Source organism: Melanerpes formicivorus, unplaced genomic scaffold (genome assembly GCF_026170545.1).
Source record: "Melanerpes formicivorus ecotype bairdi unplaced genomic scaffold, bMelFor1.0.p_v2 SCAF_10, whole genome shotgun sequence".
Lineage (NCBI taxonomy): Eukaryota > Metazoa > Chordata > Aves > Piciformes > Picidae > Melanerpes > Melanerpes formicivorus.
This window is the reverse complement of record NW_027142362.1, coordinates 9,688,288-9,705,276: the sequence shown is the minus strand read 5'-3', so window position 1 is coordinate 9,705,276 and position 16,989 is coordinate 9,688,288. Positions and strand designations below refer to the sequence as shown.

Below are 16,989 nucleotides of genomic sequence, written 5' to 3'. Positions count from 1 at the left end.
CCCGTGGAGCCCAGCAAGCCTGAGGCTTTGCTGCTCCCTGAATGCTTATGGATCCAATACCCGACACGGGCAGCAAGCCCTGCCAGGACACATCTGACACCTCGTTTCAGAAGTCAGCCTGGAAGAAGATACAGGAGATACCTCCTGTTGCACCCCAGGCCCTAGCCCACTGCTTCATCCAGCAACAGGGTCTGAAGAGCAGGCTCGGGTGACACGCTCAGATCGGCTACAAGCACCTCCAGAGCTTCTCCAGCGTTTCCAGAGGAAACCACCCGCCGCGGTATTTCTGAGCACAACCAACGCCTCTCGCCTCAATCCCTCTGTCCGCAGCAGCTCCTTCGCCCAGGGCAGGGGAAAGCCCCCACGCCGACAGCTCGGCCCGGCACAAGCAGCACCGCCGCCCCCCGCGCTCTCCCGCCGCGGGGACCCCGCTGAGGGCGAGCGGGTGCCGGAACAACAGGGTGGCTTCGCTTCGCTTCCCTTTTCTTTCCCCTTCCCCTCAGGGCCGCCGCCGAGGCGATCCGCGCCCCGCCCCCGCCAGCCGGGCCGCCCGCCTCCCGCCTTCCCCGCCCGCCGCCGCCCCGCTCCGCACCTTTCCCTCCCTTCCTGGCTGCTCGCCCCTTGCTCGGGCGGGCTCTCCGGTTTTTAGGGGCCGCTCCACCCGCCCCGCACCTCGACGCCCTCCCCTAGGATCCAGCAGGCGCGGAGGGAGGGGGCGGGAGGTGGGAAGCGGAGCGGAGCTGGGCGGGAGAAGGCAGAGCGAAGCCCCATCCCCACCGCCGAGCCCGCCGCCGCCGCTCCTTCCCCATCAGCCACTAGCACGGAATGATCCTCCGCTCCCAGCCGGGCTGTCCCCCTGGCCGGCTTTGCCGCTCCCCCATTGGCTTCCACCTCCCCTTGCCCGCCCCATTGGCTCCGGCCTGGCGTTTCAGCGCTGCGGTTGGTGGAGAAGGACGTAAATCAGGCCGGAGCCCCCGGGAGTGCCCGCCTCCGCAGTTATCAGGTTAGTGTTCGCCGCGGTGCTGGGGCTCGGGATTCCGAGCGGAGCTGGTTGAGCCCTCAAAGTGCCTCACCGAGCGCGCTGGCTTTGGGGGGGTCTCCATCGGTGGTGTCACTGCGACCAGCGGAGCCGGCGACAGCGAGCGACTCCCGCCAGCCACGGACATGGACATGAAGAAAAGGATCCACTTAGAGCTGCGGAACAGGACGCCCTCAGATGTAAGCAATGCCAAAAAAAAATATTAATAATTAACAATAATAATAAAAAATCCATCGTATCGTTATTTTATTTACATATTTATTTTGTTTTTTTCGGTGTGCGTGTGTGGGATGCATCCCAGCCCCACCGGGCTGGGAGAAGGTGGCGGTGGTGGGGGGGAAGCGGTGGTGACGGTGGGGCCGGTGCTGCCCTTGAGGTGCCTACCTGTGTGTGGGGTTGCGTGGGGCTGTGCACCTCACTTTGAGGGGAGCCCCAAGGGCGCAGGCGTTACTGGGGGGGAACTGGAGGCTGGCTCCTGACTCTGCCGGTGTGCGATGCCTCGGAGAGGGGAGTGTGTGTGTGTGTGTGTGTGTGTGTGTGGTTGGGGGGGGGGCTCGCCGGGCATTAAATACAAATAAGTTGGTTGCTCCTCTGTCGGCGTGTTTAGTTGGCAAATATTTGTGCTGGGTGCTGGGCAGGGAGAGGCAGACAGGGACTGCGAGGGAGTTGGAGATGGTTTAGTTTAAAGTGCGTCTTCATTTCTTTGCAGTGATCAGGCAAGAGAGACTGGGGAGCCATATTTGTAACTTTGTAGTCCTCATGAACGCGCCCTTTCTCTCTCTCTCTCTCTCTCTCTTCTCTCTCTCTCCAGATGCTGAGAAGATAAAAGAATTTTTAAAGCAATGCTTAGCGGTTTTTTGTTGGCTTTTTTTTTTTTTTAGGGGGGTGGGGGGGAGGTCGGGTATCGCCGGCGGTAGAGCGAGTGGTGAATTGGGGGTGGGGGGGGTGGGGGGGTGGAAATTACAAGAAATAAACGCACTCTCCACCCCCTCCATCCCCACACACGCACAAAAAGATTGGATGTGTGCGTGTGCGTGTTTTTCTCCCCCCCTTCTACCACCACCACCGTTCCCCCTCTCCGTTCCTCTCCTTCCCCCGGGGCCGGACTTCAGGTTGTTGTTCCGCGTCTCGCAGAATAAACGAGCGAGCGAGAGCGAGAGAGAGAGAGAGAAAACTTTGTCAGGACAGGGGGAAAAGAAAAAAAAAAAAAGAAAGAAAGAAGGAAAAGGAGGGGGGACGACAAAAAAAAAAAAATCCCAACCGAAAACACCCCGAAAAGAGGCGGTGGCGCCCGGGGGGTTGCCTAAAGGCAGGCGGGTTCCTGAGCCCGCTCCGGCGGGGCTCGAACTCGGGGAGCAAGGGGGAGGCTGAGGGCAAGCGGCGGGGAAGACCCTTCCCCTCCCTGCCCCGCTGGGGCCCCTGCTGCCGCCGCCGCCGCCACTGAGCCCTTGCATAATGGCCGGGGAGGGCGAGGTGTGCCCCGGCCCCGCCACCGCGGAACGGGAAGGGGAAGAAGTGGAGGGAACGTACCTCTCCGGGGGGAGGGCGGAGGCAGAGCGGCGGGACGCGGCCCCGTGGCTTTTCGGTGGCCTGAGCGCGGTGTCCGAGGGACAAAAGGCGGGGGCAGGTCCGTGGAACCTGCTCTTTAAAGTTTAAAAACTCCTGGACGAGGAGGAGGAGGATGGCGGCAGGGTGGTGGTGGTGATGATGATGATGGTGTTGGGGGGAGGAGGGCTCCCGCCACCGCCGCGGCGCACGGCGGCTGCCCGGCCCTGCGCGGCCCGCGGGGGGCTCATTGTTCAGGCGCGGGGGGCAGCATGAGGCGAGCGGGGCCGGTCACCGAGCACCCCCGTCGCGCTGCACGTCCCAGCCCTGGCTCCACCAGGGCCGCTCCCGGCCCCGCGCTGGCAGCGCCACACCGCAAGTAGGACGCGGCGCCATGTTTTTTTTTTCTTCCCCTTCCTCCCCCCTCCCTTTTCGCTTCTCCTCCTCCTTCTCTTCTTCCTCAGCTGTAAGCGGAGGGATCAGTCGGCCGCGGGCCGCCCCACCAGGGACCCTCAGCGCTGGGCTGTGAGGGGAGCCCCGCCGCCTCTCCCCGGTCCTCCCGCCCGCCCCGCCGCCACCGGTCCGGGGCGGGGGTAGCGGCGGTGTGTGGAAGTGCGACATGAGGCGTTGGCGGAGGGGGGCCCTTCCCGCCGGCACTGCGGCGGGGGCCGGGCGGCGGTGGCGGCGGCGGAGGGGCGCCCGGGCGCCCTCTCCGACATGACTGCCAGCCGCCGGGGCTGCCATTTTGTCGCCGTCGCCACCGAGCGCGGGGCGGGAGGAGGCTTGTGACGACCGCAGCAGGATGAGCCAGGAGGGTAAAAAGGCACCGTCCTCCACCCCCACCAACCCCTTACTCTTTTAATTATTATGATTATTTAATCCCGCGGGTGCTGCTGCAGGGAGGAGGGAGGGGAAGGGGGGGCAGGCGGGCTGGCTGGCTGGCTGGCTGGCTCCCTGCTTCCCGCCCTGCCGTGGGGACCGGGCCCGTACCTGCCCTGCCCGCCCCGCCCCGGTGACGCCCGCCCGGGCGGGAACGGGGTCCGGGGGTGCCCCTGCAGCTTCCCCCGGGGTGGGCAGCAGGGTGCTGGGACTACGCCTTCTCCCTGGGTAGGGCCTTGCTGGAAGGTCGCTGTCTGCTTTTGAGGACTCATTTCAATATTTTTTTATGATTTCTATTTTTTAACGTGTTTGTTTCCCTCCTTTCTCCCCTAATTTGGTTCAATTTGTCCACCACCCCTACTGCTGGAGGCTTTTTCATCACCGTTTAAAGCACATTTACAGTTTAAAGATTTGATTCAAGGTGTGTTAGGTATAAACTGGACTTTATTTTTTTCTTTCCCCCCTCCTCCACGCTTGGATTTTGTTCAGTTTTGGGGGTCTTGGTTTTTTTTGGCTGTGTTCTGGCTTTTGCCCCAAGGAAAGTTGAGCGAGCTGTGCTCCGCTGGGGGGTTCACAGCTCCTCAGCGTTCAGCTGGTTGTAAAATCAGGCTTGTTCAACCTGTCACTTGTGCTTTTTTTCCCCTGCTGACCTTTAACTCTTGTCAGTGAGTGATGCGTATCAGCTCGCCCAGAGTAGGGATGGTGACGATCAGCTCTGTTACAAAGCCAAATCTATTCGGGTTTCATCCCAAGGAGGATGGAGATTCCGTTTGGGAAGGCTGCTCTGTTTTGTAAAGCCGTTGGTTACAGATGTGTGTTTTTTGCATCCTGGAGGATTAAGTCCCTGGTTTGAAGTCCCTAAAATACCTATTAGAATAAAATTTGGCTGAATCCAGCTAGTGCTTTAGCTAAAATACCTACAGTTGGACTTTAGAGGTGATTCTAAAGCTGTTGCCATTTGTTGATGGGTTTTACTCTTAAGTCTTTGGGCAGCAGTAGGGTGGTTCTGTTAATTTGTTTTGGTTAACCTCTAATATGATAGTATTAGCCCATCTTCTGTGGGGCAAGCATAATGTTCAGACTTCACACAGATAAATCTTGGTGCAGATAACCCTGGATATACTTGCTCTGGAGCTTTTGCCCAGTACATGCTGAGATGTTGTGGTAACATCTATTTCATATCGCCTCTCGTCAGAGCTCCCAGGTTCAAAACTCTTAGTAAATCAAAGTTTGGTAGCAGGATGCTGTAGTGGTGTGGTGGTTTCTGAGCCTCTATTAACGCTTTGCAGACTGAGCTGGCTAACACTGCTCTTGGGTAAGAATATTCTGTGCTGCTGTGCATCTGAGCTGCTTGCTTCCAGCTGTTAAATCAGACAACCCTGTGAGGTTGCGTGTTGACTAATAAAACATAACAGAAAGGCCCTGAAGTGTGTTGTGTAGGAGCTGTTTCTTCCCTTTTTTTTTCCCCTCTTCAGCCTTTTGTTTGATTGTTTTAATTCTCCTCCCATTTCATGCTAATTCAGTGTTGGTCTGGGGGCTTGGTGCTTGAAATTTGTGGGGGGTTTTGTCTGTGTTGCACAGACACAGAGTTGAGCTTGTGCATCTGCTTTCTACCCAGATTTTCATCTTTGCATCCCACAATTGCATTTCGTGGTCACTTTCTGCTGCAGCCTTTGTCACTTACCTTATCCAGATGTTTGCTTGTTTGTTTTCTGCTTAACTACCTGCTAGGTATGATTCTTCTGGGTGAGTTTCCTACAGAACCATCAGCTGGTCGTGATGTAACTGCTGGCTGATGTAACTGGTGCATGTTTCCGGCTGTTCTTGCTCATGCCCATCGTAAACTCATGAGTAAAATGCAAAAGGCTGTGGCACAGGTTAAGCACTGAGGCTGTTAGCTGTGTGATACAGAGGGAGGTTTGTGAAATTGGGCACAAACCTCCTCGTTTCTGGGTTACAGCCACCACACTGCTTCGTTTAGTCTGAGGATTTAGTGCTTTACCAGCTCAAAATCAGGGCAGTGAAAAAATACTGACTGTTAAGGTCGTTTCTTGTGCTTCTCCTTACTCTGTTGTGCTTCAAAACTTGTCAGTCTGATCTTTGTTTTTCTGTAGATTTTAACTCTGAAGGGAAATGCAGTGCAAAAATCTACCCAAAGTGTCCTTTCAAAGAACATAAATGAAAGGATTCTCCCGGCCCCAAGCTAGTTCCTTGTTGTGATGCTTACAAGAGCAGTAAAGAGTTTAAAGTGACACACATCACTTCAAAGGCCTTCACTTAAAGTATTTTGGTCTTGTGTATTGGGTACAGCTACATCCTTTTTGGCTTTCCCCAGACTGAACGGGCTCAGAATACGCAGGAAGGGTTGGAAGCAAAGTGGGATATGTTCGTGTCTGGGGAGCCATGAGATCAGCACGTACAAACTCCGTGTGGCATTTGCAGATTATCCTGGATTTTTGCAGGCTTGTATCACTTAACCACTTCTGTGGCTGACAGCAGGGCAGGAATGTGCATAGATGGACCCAAAACTCAGCGAGTTTGTGCAACAGCTGCTTTTTCAAGGCTCGGCATTTCCAGCTGCAAAGCTCTGAAGTTGCATCCTGTTGGATGATGGATGGATCCTCTGCTCAGAGAGGCTGCAGCCCACAAAAATCCTCAGGCTAGAGGATGGCTTGATGTGTGAGCTGTCCTCATGGAAATACAGACTCGTTTGAGTTGACTTTGGGAACATTTGACAAACTCTCTTCCCCTGGATCGAGTTTTAAGCATATGGAAGGAGCTATGGATGTAGAATTGAAACCCACCAGTGTGTGGATCCCAAACGGGTTGCCTAATTGCCCCATTTTAATGTGATGCTGCTAGAAAGTAGCAACATCTTCAGTATTCCTTTCTGTTTTTAACCCTCAACTCCTGAAAATTCCCCTTTGACTATCAAACATATAAAGTACAGTCCCAATTACAGCATTTTCTGTACGATTCAGGTGTGTGTCCAAACCCTGGCTTGATAAAAACACACAAAGAGAAATATCTCGGCTTTACTTGATGTGAAAATGTTGGTAGCCCATCAAGACAGACATCTGAAGAAACAACAGTGCTTGCCTGCCTGTAAAATGAATAAAGTTGAAACAAGGGAGAAGGAAAAACAAACAAAAAGAGAGAGAAAACCCAGGAGGTTTGTACTAAGAAGCTTTTTAGGGTTAAGCCTGGCTGTTATAATCCATCCTTGCAGCAGGATTTGTGTGTTATATATCAATATAGAATTGTGCCCTAAGTCTGCACCCAAACTGGAGTGTTTCAAGGTACCTTTTAGGAGAGATTTAGGGCTTGTCAATTTGGGGTTTTTTTTGCTGTATTTAAAAGACTCTCTTACCTACTTCAGTGATGCCTTTGAAATGTAGTTTGACTGGTGGCACAAGTTTCAGGGGCTGTTTAGATTTGCATCCTGTCGGGTTGACCTCGGCCAATTTTTCCCCGTTTCCTTCATTCTGTGGATGAGTTTCCACATCCTCCTGTAAAGGTACAGGAGGTGACAAGCTGGAGGAGGTTGAAAATGAAGAACTGGACCTATGAAATTTGTGGGTGCTACACTTTGGATAATTTTGTTGAATGAATTAGGAGGAAGGGAAGGTTCTGGGAGTCTCCCATCCCTGGAGACATTCAAGATCAGACTTGATGTGGCCCTGGGCAGCTTGATCTAGTTGAGATGTCCCTGCTGACTGCGGGGGGGTTGGACTAGATGACCTTTGAGGGCCCTTTCCAGCCTGATGCAGTCTGTGAATCTGAGTAGTTCTGGTTGCACACCAGATCTCCAGGTGCCTTTGGGAGGGAGCAGAAGTCCCCTGTGACACTGGGAAGGGAGGTCCTCTCTTTGCCACCCGCCGAGGCCGGTTTGCTGTTCGCGGAGCGCGTGATGGCTTTCAGCAGTTTTGACTGACAAACAGCTCAGCTCAATGAACCAAACCCTCTGTGTCTGCAGCAGGGTCCAAGTCTCAAGTGGGAATAGAGAGCAGGGATGTTTGTGTTGTGCTTTGGAGTGATGGACACTTCTCAGCTATTTCGGTGACACTGCCGGACTTGTTCTGCATATAATTTTTGCCCTGTCCTCCTCTCTTGCTCAGCCTTCCTGCAGACAAAACAGCTACTAAATACATAGTCTGTATTTTTTGACTAGGTTGCTAAAATCGGTCCTGAAGCCCTTGCGTGTCTAAGCATGACCTTTGAAATCATTCCAGAGAGAAGAAAATAAACCTCAGTGCTTTGCCTTGGTGCAAAAGTTGTGCTGCTGGCTTTCGGTGCGCTCCGTTTGTCCATCCCCTTGGTCCTAGCCAACGCTTCTCCCTTCAAAGCCATTACAGAGAGGGGGGGGGAAGCTCAGAAAAGCTTATCTTCTGCAAGTGTGATTTGTGTTCTGTAGCAGCTGACATCTTCAGAGGCTGCTTTTTGGATTAAATATGCAGCTCTTGAAATTAGCCTTCATTTAAATGCAGCGTTTTTGTCTTCTCTGTGTGGCTCTACATCAGCCCTTTGTTGCTGAGGGCACTTTGGAGTTAATGTGCAACCCAGCAAAGGAAGAGAAGCAGCTAAAGGCTTCATGCATCCAACCCAAAGGTTTTCAAATCTAAGGTGTTGATGAAATCTTGCTTCTGGGTTATTTAGTGAATTAAAAGCGCTGTGAATGTGGTATCAGGCACTTGGATTCTGACTGACACATGGAGATGAAGGGGTCCATTAGTTACCCACTCAAGCCAGGATCAGAGCAAAGCACTCTCCTGGTTGGTGATACCATCTGTAGAAATGAATCCCAACATGGTGAGTGTTGGAAAAGATCTCTGGAGATCATCCCATCCAACCCCCTTGCTAAAGCAGGGACACCCACAGCAGCTTGCCCAGCATCATAATGACAGGTGGATTTGGAATCTCTCCACAGGAGACTCCAAAACCTCTCTGAGCAGCTTGCTTCAGGGCTCCAGCATCCTCACACCAAAGAAGCTTCTCCTCATCTTCAGATGGAACCTCCTGGGCTCCACCTTGTGCCCATTGCCCCTTGTCCTGTTGTTTGGTACCAATGACAGTAGTTTGGCCCCATTCTCTTGTCCGTTACAGGCCCTTTAGCTCTTGCTGAGAGTTGAAGGAAATCCCCACTCCGGGGGGATCTCAGAAGATCCCCTCAACAGCCCTAGGTCTCTCACCTGTACTGGGGCAGGGTGTTATTCCTGCCAGTGTGCAGGACCCTATTCTTACCGATGTTGAACTGCCCAACTCTCCAGCCTCTCCATGTCTCACTGAATGGCCACACAGCCTGCAAGTGTCACCACTCCTCCCAGCTTTATATCATCAGCAAACTGGCTGAGGATCCACTCTGTCCCTTCACTGAGGTTGTTCATGAAAGTATTGAACAAGGCTGAACCCAGAACTGAGCCCTGGGGACTACCCAGAGAAGCAAACAACATTCTTGTGAATACTAAAAAGCATTTAATGCAAAAATCAATTTCATCTTGTAGTTGAAACAGTGTCTCAAGAAATATCTGGAGTTTTTAAACTGAGTTTTGCTGCTCACACTGGGAAGAAAAACCCCCCCAAACTAGTTGTCTGCTGCTGAATGAGCCAGCATTTGGTGTCACTGGAGCTTGGTCCTGAGTTATTCATCAGTGTGGAGCTCGTGCATATGGCTCCACTGACCCTTGTAGTGTGTGGACGTGTATTGATGTGACTCATGGGGTTTCTTGGGTGGGGAGTGTGGTGGGGTTTGAGAAAGAATTAACCTCCCATTGTCTTTCTGGAAGTTGTTTTTTAATGCTGGAGATGCCTCATGATTGGATATAAGACATCAAGTTGCTAAGACTCTTCACCCTTGCTACTTCTGTGCTTCACTTGCGCCCTCAGTCCCTCACTGAAGAGAGCGAAGGGGTGTAAAATGAGTTGGAGCCATATGTGTGGCTTTCAGGGTTTATGGCCCTGCTATCTAAAATATTAGAGGGTGAAAAAAAAAGTTGAATTTATTGATACTGAGCCAGGGTTGGATTTGTTGTTGCTGTTTTCCCCCTTGAGCTCTGCAAGCAGTCTTAAGCTGTGAACACAGAGCAGCTTTGATTTAAGGGACAGAAAAAAAACCCCAACCCCCAACGCAGAGCAACAACCAAATGAACAAAACAACAGACGTTTCCTGTCTCCCCTCCCCTTCTCCTTTGGCCAGGGTGGGGGGTGATGCACTGTTTCCCCCATACAGGCAGAGCAGCCAGGAAAGAGAGGACCCTGCTGTGCTCATCTTCCTGGCAGTGACTGTGAGGAGAGCCCAGCTTGAGGCGAGTTGAAAGTGGTGCCCAGTGATAGGACCAAAGGGTAACGAGGCTCGAACGTAAGTTCCATCTAAAGATGAGGAGGAACTTCTTTCATTTAAGGCTGGCAGAACAGCCTGCATAGAGAGTGGTGGAGCCTCTGGAGATACTAGAAACCGTCCTGGATGTGTTCCTGTGTGACCTTCTATAGGTGACCCTACCTTGGCAGGGAGGTTGGACTCGGAGGTCCCTTCCAACCCCTACCATTCAGTGATTCTGTTGTTCCGTGCAAGGTGGCTTTAAACTCCTCTTTAACTGCATCACTTTGAACTTGGGGACAGTGATTTAACAAGCTGCTTAAGGCTGGGCTGTGACAGATGTCCACAGAGATGTCCATGTGGTCACTGGGTCGATTCTTGGGCTCTAAGCAAACGTTTTCATGCAGTTCCTTGGTTGCACCCTTGGTTGTCTGGAGTAAATCCGATTTTCTTCATTGTGGGATCAGCTAAATTAAATACTAAAGTGCTTGCTAGGATATAGTTGACAAACACAGAGTAAACCTGTGGAAGAACCATGATTTCATGGTCAAAGACAGCATTGTATCCATGAGTATCGCTGCTTGGAGTGGAAAAAAAAGAGAAGCACCGAGACTGCATCACTGTGATGCTGGGAGTTCAATTTTGGGCTTCTAAACCCTCCTCTGAAACATTTGAAGCTGGAAGAGTGGAGCTTTAGACTGGGGATTAGGAAGAAATTCTTTCCAGTGAGGGTGGTGAGACACTGGAACAGGTTGCTCAGAGCAGTTGTGGAGGCTCCAAGCCTGGAGGTGTTGAAAACCAGTTTGGATGAGGCCTTGAGCAACCTGGTCTAGTGGGAGGTGCCCCTGTCCTGGCAGGGGAGCTGAAACTAGGTGATCTTGAAGATCCCTTCCGACCCAAACCATTCTCTGAAAATTCTAAAAGGAGGATGGAGCCAGGTGGAGCTCAGTCACTTCTCCCAGGGAGCAAGTGGTGGGACAAGAAAAAAATAGCCTCAAGTTGCACCAGGGAGGTTTGTGTTGGATATGAGAGAAAATTTCTTCCCCCAAAGAGCTGTCAAGGCCTGGCCCAGGCTGCCCAGGGGAGTGGTGCAGTCCCCATCCCCTGAGGGTTTTCAAAGCCATGGAGGTGTGGTGCTGAGGGACATGGTGTAGTGATGGATTTGGTGGTGTTTGGTTGGGCTTGATCTGAATTACTTCTTCCAATCCAAACAATTCTGGGTTTCCAAAGTCACCTGTTGGGTTGTAAAGAGAAAAAAGCTTCAGTGTTGCCTGCAATTGGTGACTCTTCTGCTTTGCTTTTTCTTTGTGGACCTTGATGTTGGAAGATGTCAGCACTCCTGGACTTTTCCCTTTCTTACTGAATCTCATGGTCTCTGTTGCTAGCTCCTCTTCCCTGGGTATCTCCCTGGGACAATGCTGAGCTCCCCAGAAGGGCCAGCCAAGGACTGCCCTGCTGAAGTGGAGTCCCCACTGGCACCCAGCCATGGCACCTGCCTGCCTTCCTCTCCTGCCTGCCCTACCAGAGGCAGGAGAGGGCACAGGCAAGCCTGGAGAGGCTCAGCAGCTCTCAAGGTATCCTTTAGTTGCAGAACAGCAGCCCAGAAGCTGCTCTGATTCGGGTTGGAGATCGTTCTGTGCTCCTCTTGCTCTTTTCTATCAGGAGCTGAACATTTTGTAGCCTGGCTCTGCTGTGTGGTTGCATCCTAGGGGGCTCCATGTGGCTGAAGATCTGTCTTGAATGTAGGTGGTGGGTGGCACCTGGGGCCATCTTGTATATTTTCAGTTCTTCAGCTTGGTTACATTTGGGTGATCAGACCAGAGGCTGGATCATAGCTCTGAGCCTTCAGAGGAGCTTTGTTAGCCCAAGGTGTTGAAGAGCCTGTTTGTTCAAGTGGTCTTTTGGTGGGTTTTTTGGCCCAGTCACATTCCAGATAGCATCTGAAATGGAAGTTCATGCAACATTTCTCTCCTCCAGTAGAAGCTTCAGAGGAAGCTTGTGATGTGAGCATGGAGAGGTTTAGATCCTTGCCATCATGGAGTTAAGGATGAACAGTGGGCTTCTGCAAGACTTGGGTGTCATCCTGAGCCTTTCAACCCATGCCTTCCCAACTAATCAGAACCTTGTAGCCATGGGAGGTTGGCTTCTCTTAAGCTTTGCTGCACAAATCAAGTGGAATAGAAACCTAAGGAGAAGGATTTGTGCTCACAGACACCTGGGTCTGTGCAAATGCAGGTCTAGAACAGGGTACAAGAACTAGGAGGACACAACTCTTGGCTGTCTGGTTGCAGAAGATTGCAGTGGTCACTTTTGCCTGTGGAGTAATGCAAGGCTTTGCATGGACTCTGCAGGCTTTGGAGACCAAAAATCTCCTAAAGAAAGAAATCCAAGTGTCTTGACATTTTGTGTGTCTAAGAGAGGATAAAACTCTCTCTGCTTTCAGAAGTAGTTTGGATTTTGCTACTACTTACCACATCAGGCTTCCCCTGCTCTACTCTCCCTTCTCTCAACAGCTCTGGCCTTCTCCAAGTGAGGTTTCTCATGTGTCAGGAGACTCATAGAATCATAGAATCAACAAGGTTGGAAAAGTCCTCAGAGATCATTAATTCCAACCTATCACCCAACACCTCATGACTAAACCATGGCTTCAAGTCCTTTTTTGAATACCTCCAGGGATTGTGACTCTACTACCTTCCTGGGCAGCACATTCCAATGGCCAATAACTCTTGCTGTGAAGAACTTTCTCCTCACCTCCAGCCTAAACTTCCCCTGGCACAGCTTGAGACTGTGTCCTCTTGTTCTGGTGCTGGTTTCCTGGGAGAAGAGACCAACCCCCACCTGTCTACAACCTCCCTTCAGGGAGTTGTAGAGAGCAATAAGGTCTCCCCTGAGCCTCCTCTTCTCCAGGCTTAAACAACCCCAGCTCCCTCAGCCTCTCCTCACAGGGCTTGTGCTCCAGACCTCTCCCCAGCCTTGTTGCTCACATCAGTGTTCTGGAGCCCCCAGCACAAGGATGTGGAACTGTTAGGGTGGGTCCAGAGGAGACAACAAAGATGGAGGGCTGGAGCACCTCCTCTTTGGGGACTGGCTGCAAGAGTTGGGCTGTTTAGCCTAGAGAAGAGAAGGTTCCAGGAAGACCTTAGAGCAGCCTTCCAGTATTTGAGGGGGGCTGCAGGAGAATCATAGAATGGCTTGGGTTGGACGGGGCCATAGAGATCATCTACTCCAACCCCCATGCTATGGGCAGGGATGCCTCTCAAGTAGACCAGGTTGCTGTAGGCTTCATGCAGTCTGGCCCTGAGCCCCTCAAGGGAGGGAGCATCCACAGCCTGCCTGGGCAACCTGTGCCAGAGTCTCACCACCCTTGTACTGAAGAACTTCTTCCTCAGATCCAGTCTAAACCTACTCTCCCTCAGCTTCAAACCATTCCCCCTTGTCCTATCACCAGACACCCTTATGAAAAGTCTCTCTCCAGCCTTCCTGTAGGGTCCCTTTGGGTATTGGAAGGCAGCTGGAGAGGGACTCATTACAAAGGCATGGAGTGACAGGGCTAGGGGTGATGGCTTCAAGCTGGAAGGATCTCAATTGAGATTTGGCATTAGTACGAAATTCTTCCCCATGAGGGTGCTGGGGCACTGGAACTGGTTGCTTAGAGAGGTTGTAGAGGCTCCAAGCCTGAAAGTCTTCAAAGCCAGGTGGGATGAGACCTTGAGCAACCTGCTCTAGTGGAAGGTGTCCCTGACCATGGCAGGGGAGTTGGAACTAGATGATTTTTAAGGTCCCTTTCAACTCAAACCATCCTGTAATTCTCTGATTTGGTTGGGAGCAGTGCAGGACAGAGTTAACACCCTGCTCTCTACCTGCTTTTGTTGATTCAAGTGCCACATAGTGGGACACTGCTGTCCTGGGGGTACCATATGCAGCTTCAAAAGCATCTGCTCTGTTGTGCTGAAAATGAGCTGCTCCAGCCTCTGCTGCTTTTGAAGGCAGCAGAATGATCTTTGTACTTGTAAATGTGCCTTTTATCTTCCAAATTCATCTTCACAACTCTGTCCTTCTGTCACCTTCTTAAGCCTTCAGTTGCAGACTGGCATTGGGGAGCTTAGTTCCAAGGTGCTGGATCGCTCAGCTCATGGTCTGCAGGCTTTTGGAGGTGGAAACTTTGCCTTTTTCACCTGTTACAAGGGAAATGTCACATTAATTCTTAGATTGAAGGTTGGACTTGATGATCCTAAAGGCCTATTCCAACCAAAACAGTTCTATGGTTTTATGAAAGGTCAAGGGGGCAAGGTGTATCTCAGTAGTTGTCTGCATGTCACTATACTCCATTGATTGTGTTGATGACTCCAGAGCATTGTCAAGGGAGGTAGGGGAAGGTCTGCCCTGCCCTGTGCACAGCCATTGAGTCCCTTGTCACTTGTGGTGGCTCCCCTCAAGTCCAGTGAGACGTGGCTGCTTGTCCTTACCCTGGGAAGAGGTTGGATCTCACAGGAGCCCCTGTGGCTATATTAAGGCTGCTGTAGATGCACTGGGAACACAGCTTCATGCTGTAACCATCCTAGGAAGCAGATAAGGGTCCCTCATTATCAAGCAGGCAGCAATGTAGAATGTGATGTCATGAAAGCCGTGAAGAACTGGAAGAGATGCTGTAGTTCACAGCTAGCAGTGCAGCTGCACAGATGTGATGTCTTGTGCTGAAAGTGGCCAGGGCTGCCAGAAATAGAAACTGGGATGACCTCAGAAGAACAAGTCCAAGGCATGTGGTCTGAGCAGAGTATTGGAGAAGCAGCAACCTCACAGCATCACAGAATTCATTGAGTTGGAAGGGGCTTTCAGAGGTCATCTTGTCCAACCACCCTGTCATCAGCAGGGATATCTGCAGCTGGAGCAGGTTGCTCAAAGCCCCATCATGTTTGACCTTGAATGTTCCAGGAATGGGGCCTCAACCACATCCCTGGGCAACCTGTTCCAGTGTTCCAACACTCTCATTGTGAAGAACTTCCTCCTTACATTCAACCTACATCTTCCCTGCTCCAGTTTCAAACCATTGCCCCTTGTCCTATCACCATAGGCCCTTCTAAACAGTCCCTCCCCAGGCTTCCTTTGGGTCCTGCTTTAGATGTTGAAACGCAGCTCTAAAGTCTCCCTGGAGCCTTCTCTTGTCTGGGTTGAAAACCCCCAGGTCTAGCAGCCTGTCCTCATCAGAGAGATGCTTTGCCCTTTGATCATCTTCATGGCCCAATCTCAAATCATAGAATCATTTCAGTTGGAAAAGCTCTTTAAGGTCATGGAGTCCAACCATTCTGTGACTCTACCCAGTCTGGTGCTAAACCACGTCCCTCAGCACCACATCTCTGCCTCCTTTAAAATCTAGCATGGGACTGCTGCAGAGTGAGGGCTGATAGCAGCAAAGCGCAAGAGCAGCACTCAAGCAGAAGGACACGGACAACCAGGAAACACCTGCTCGAGCAGATGGCACCTGCTCAACAGGGGGAGAGAGACAGCAGAGCCCTGGGCCACCCTGGGAATGCAGAAGACACAGGCTGGGCCAGGAATGCTTGGCAGTTGAAGCTCTCTGATGTGCAGCATGCCAACCCAAGCACCTGATAGGGCTTTATCACAAATCCCATCAAAGATGTGGTTATGTCTTACAGGAACCAACCTAGCCACCTGCATCTCAGGTCTTCTGCTAGGTGTTCACTTGTGGGTGCCTTCTTAGCTGTTGGGGTGAGTCCTGTGTTGCTGGTGGCTGGCTACCTGGAGCAGGTTGCTTTGCTGCTGCTGCTCACTGGGTAGCAGTTTGGGGGGAAGGTAAGTACAGGTCACAGGGTTTGTCTGGTTCATTAGTTCCTACTCCAACCAGTGCTTGGATTGCTTATGCAGCAAGGCCAAGACAGGGGTAAGGTTAACAATAGACTTTTTCTGCAGGTCTTGTCTTCTTCTGGAAGAAGCTGGATTTAGATTAGACATTAGCAAGAAATTCTTCCCTTTAAGGGTGGTGAGACACTGGAACAGATTGCTCAGAGTAGTTCTGGAGGCTCCAAGCCTGGAGGTGTTGAAGGTCAGGTTGGATGGGGACTTGAGCATGCTGGTCTAGTAGGAGGTGTCCATGACCATGGCAGGGGGTTGGAACTACATGATCTTTAAGATTTCCTCCAACCTAAGCCATTCTGTGATTGGCAAACTGGCTTGAGGTGGTACTGAGCTGATTTTAGATAGTAGCAAGTTAATTTTGGTGGCATTGATGTGGCTTTAGATGATGATGAGCTGTTTCAGGTGATACTGAGCTTGGTTTAGGTGGTGGTGAGCTGTTTCAGATGGTATTGAGCTGGTCCTGTGTACAAGAGGTTTGGGTGTGATGCAGTGTATGAGGTGGGAGAAGCCCCTAAGTTCTTAACTTCATCCTCATTTTGCTGCTTAGATTTTAGATCATCTTCATTTTGACTTGAATCTTGTTCTGAGGAGTCAGGACCTTTTGATCATACAAGCACCAAAACTGCTTATTGCTTTGCTGTTTTCCAAAGGAAGTCCTCAGTTTGGCCACTTCCAAACCTGGCTGGTTTGATTCCATGGAGCTGTTTTGGCTGTACCTCTGCCCAGTGCCTTGATACTGGGCACAGCAAGAGAGCATTTCAGTTCTGTCTCAATTTTTCTGCCAGAGAGGAAGCAGCAATCTTGCCCTAAAAGGAGCAAAACTAACAGTGGAAGCCAGTTGGATCTTCTGCCACCATATTAAAGGGTTTTTCTTCTGCATCCATTGCTGTTTCCAGCTCCCTCAACCCCCTTTTCTACTCCTAAGGCAACTTAGTCCAGTTCTCCCTTAGCCTCCTCCCCTGTGCCCCTCTCACACCTCAAATCCTGGGTTCAGTTTTGGGCCTCTGAGGGCCTGGAGCAGCTCCAGAGAGGGGCAGCGAAGCTGGTGAAGGGTCTGGAGAACAGGCCAGGTGAGGAGCAACTTGAGGGAGCTAGGGTTGTTCAGTCTGGAGAAAAGGAGGCTGAGGGGAGACCTTCTGGCTCTCTGTAGTTCCCTGAAAGGAGGCTGGAGCCACGTGGGGGTTGGTCTCTTCTCCCTAGTTCCAGGTGATAGGATGAGAAGAAATGGCCTGAAATCGTGCCAGGGGGAGGCTCAGGTGGGATATTGGGGAAAATTTCTTTGCTGCAAGAGTGGTCAGGCATAGGAACAGGCTGCCCAGGGAGGTGGTGGAGTCACCAG

At 51.5% G+C, this 16,989-nt stretch overlaps 1 protein-coding gene across 1 annotated transcript in view; it reads left to right on the top strand.

Moving 5' to 3' along the window:
* Window positions 1–982: 982 nt before the first annotated feature.
* Window positions 983–16,989, top strand: part of ANP32A (acidic nuclear phosphoprotein 32 family member A) — a 30,647-nt gene continuing 14,640 nt past the window's right edge. Inside the window, exon 1 of the mRNA XM_068143559.1 lies at window positions 983–1,218. Coding sequence (XP_067999660.1) covers window positions 1,165–1,218 — 54 coding nt within the window. The 5' untranslated portion in view covers window positions 983–1,164. The remainder of the gene's footprint in view (window positions 1,219–16,989) is intronic.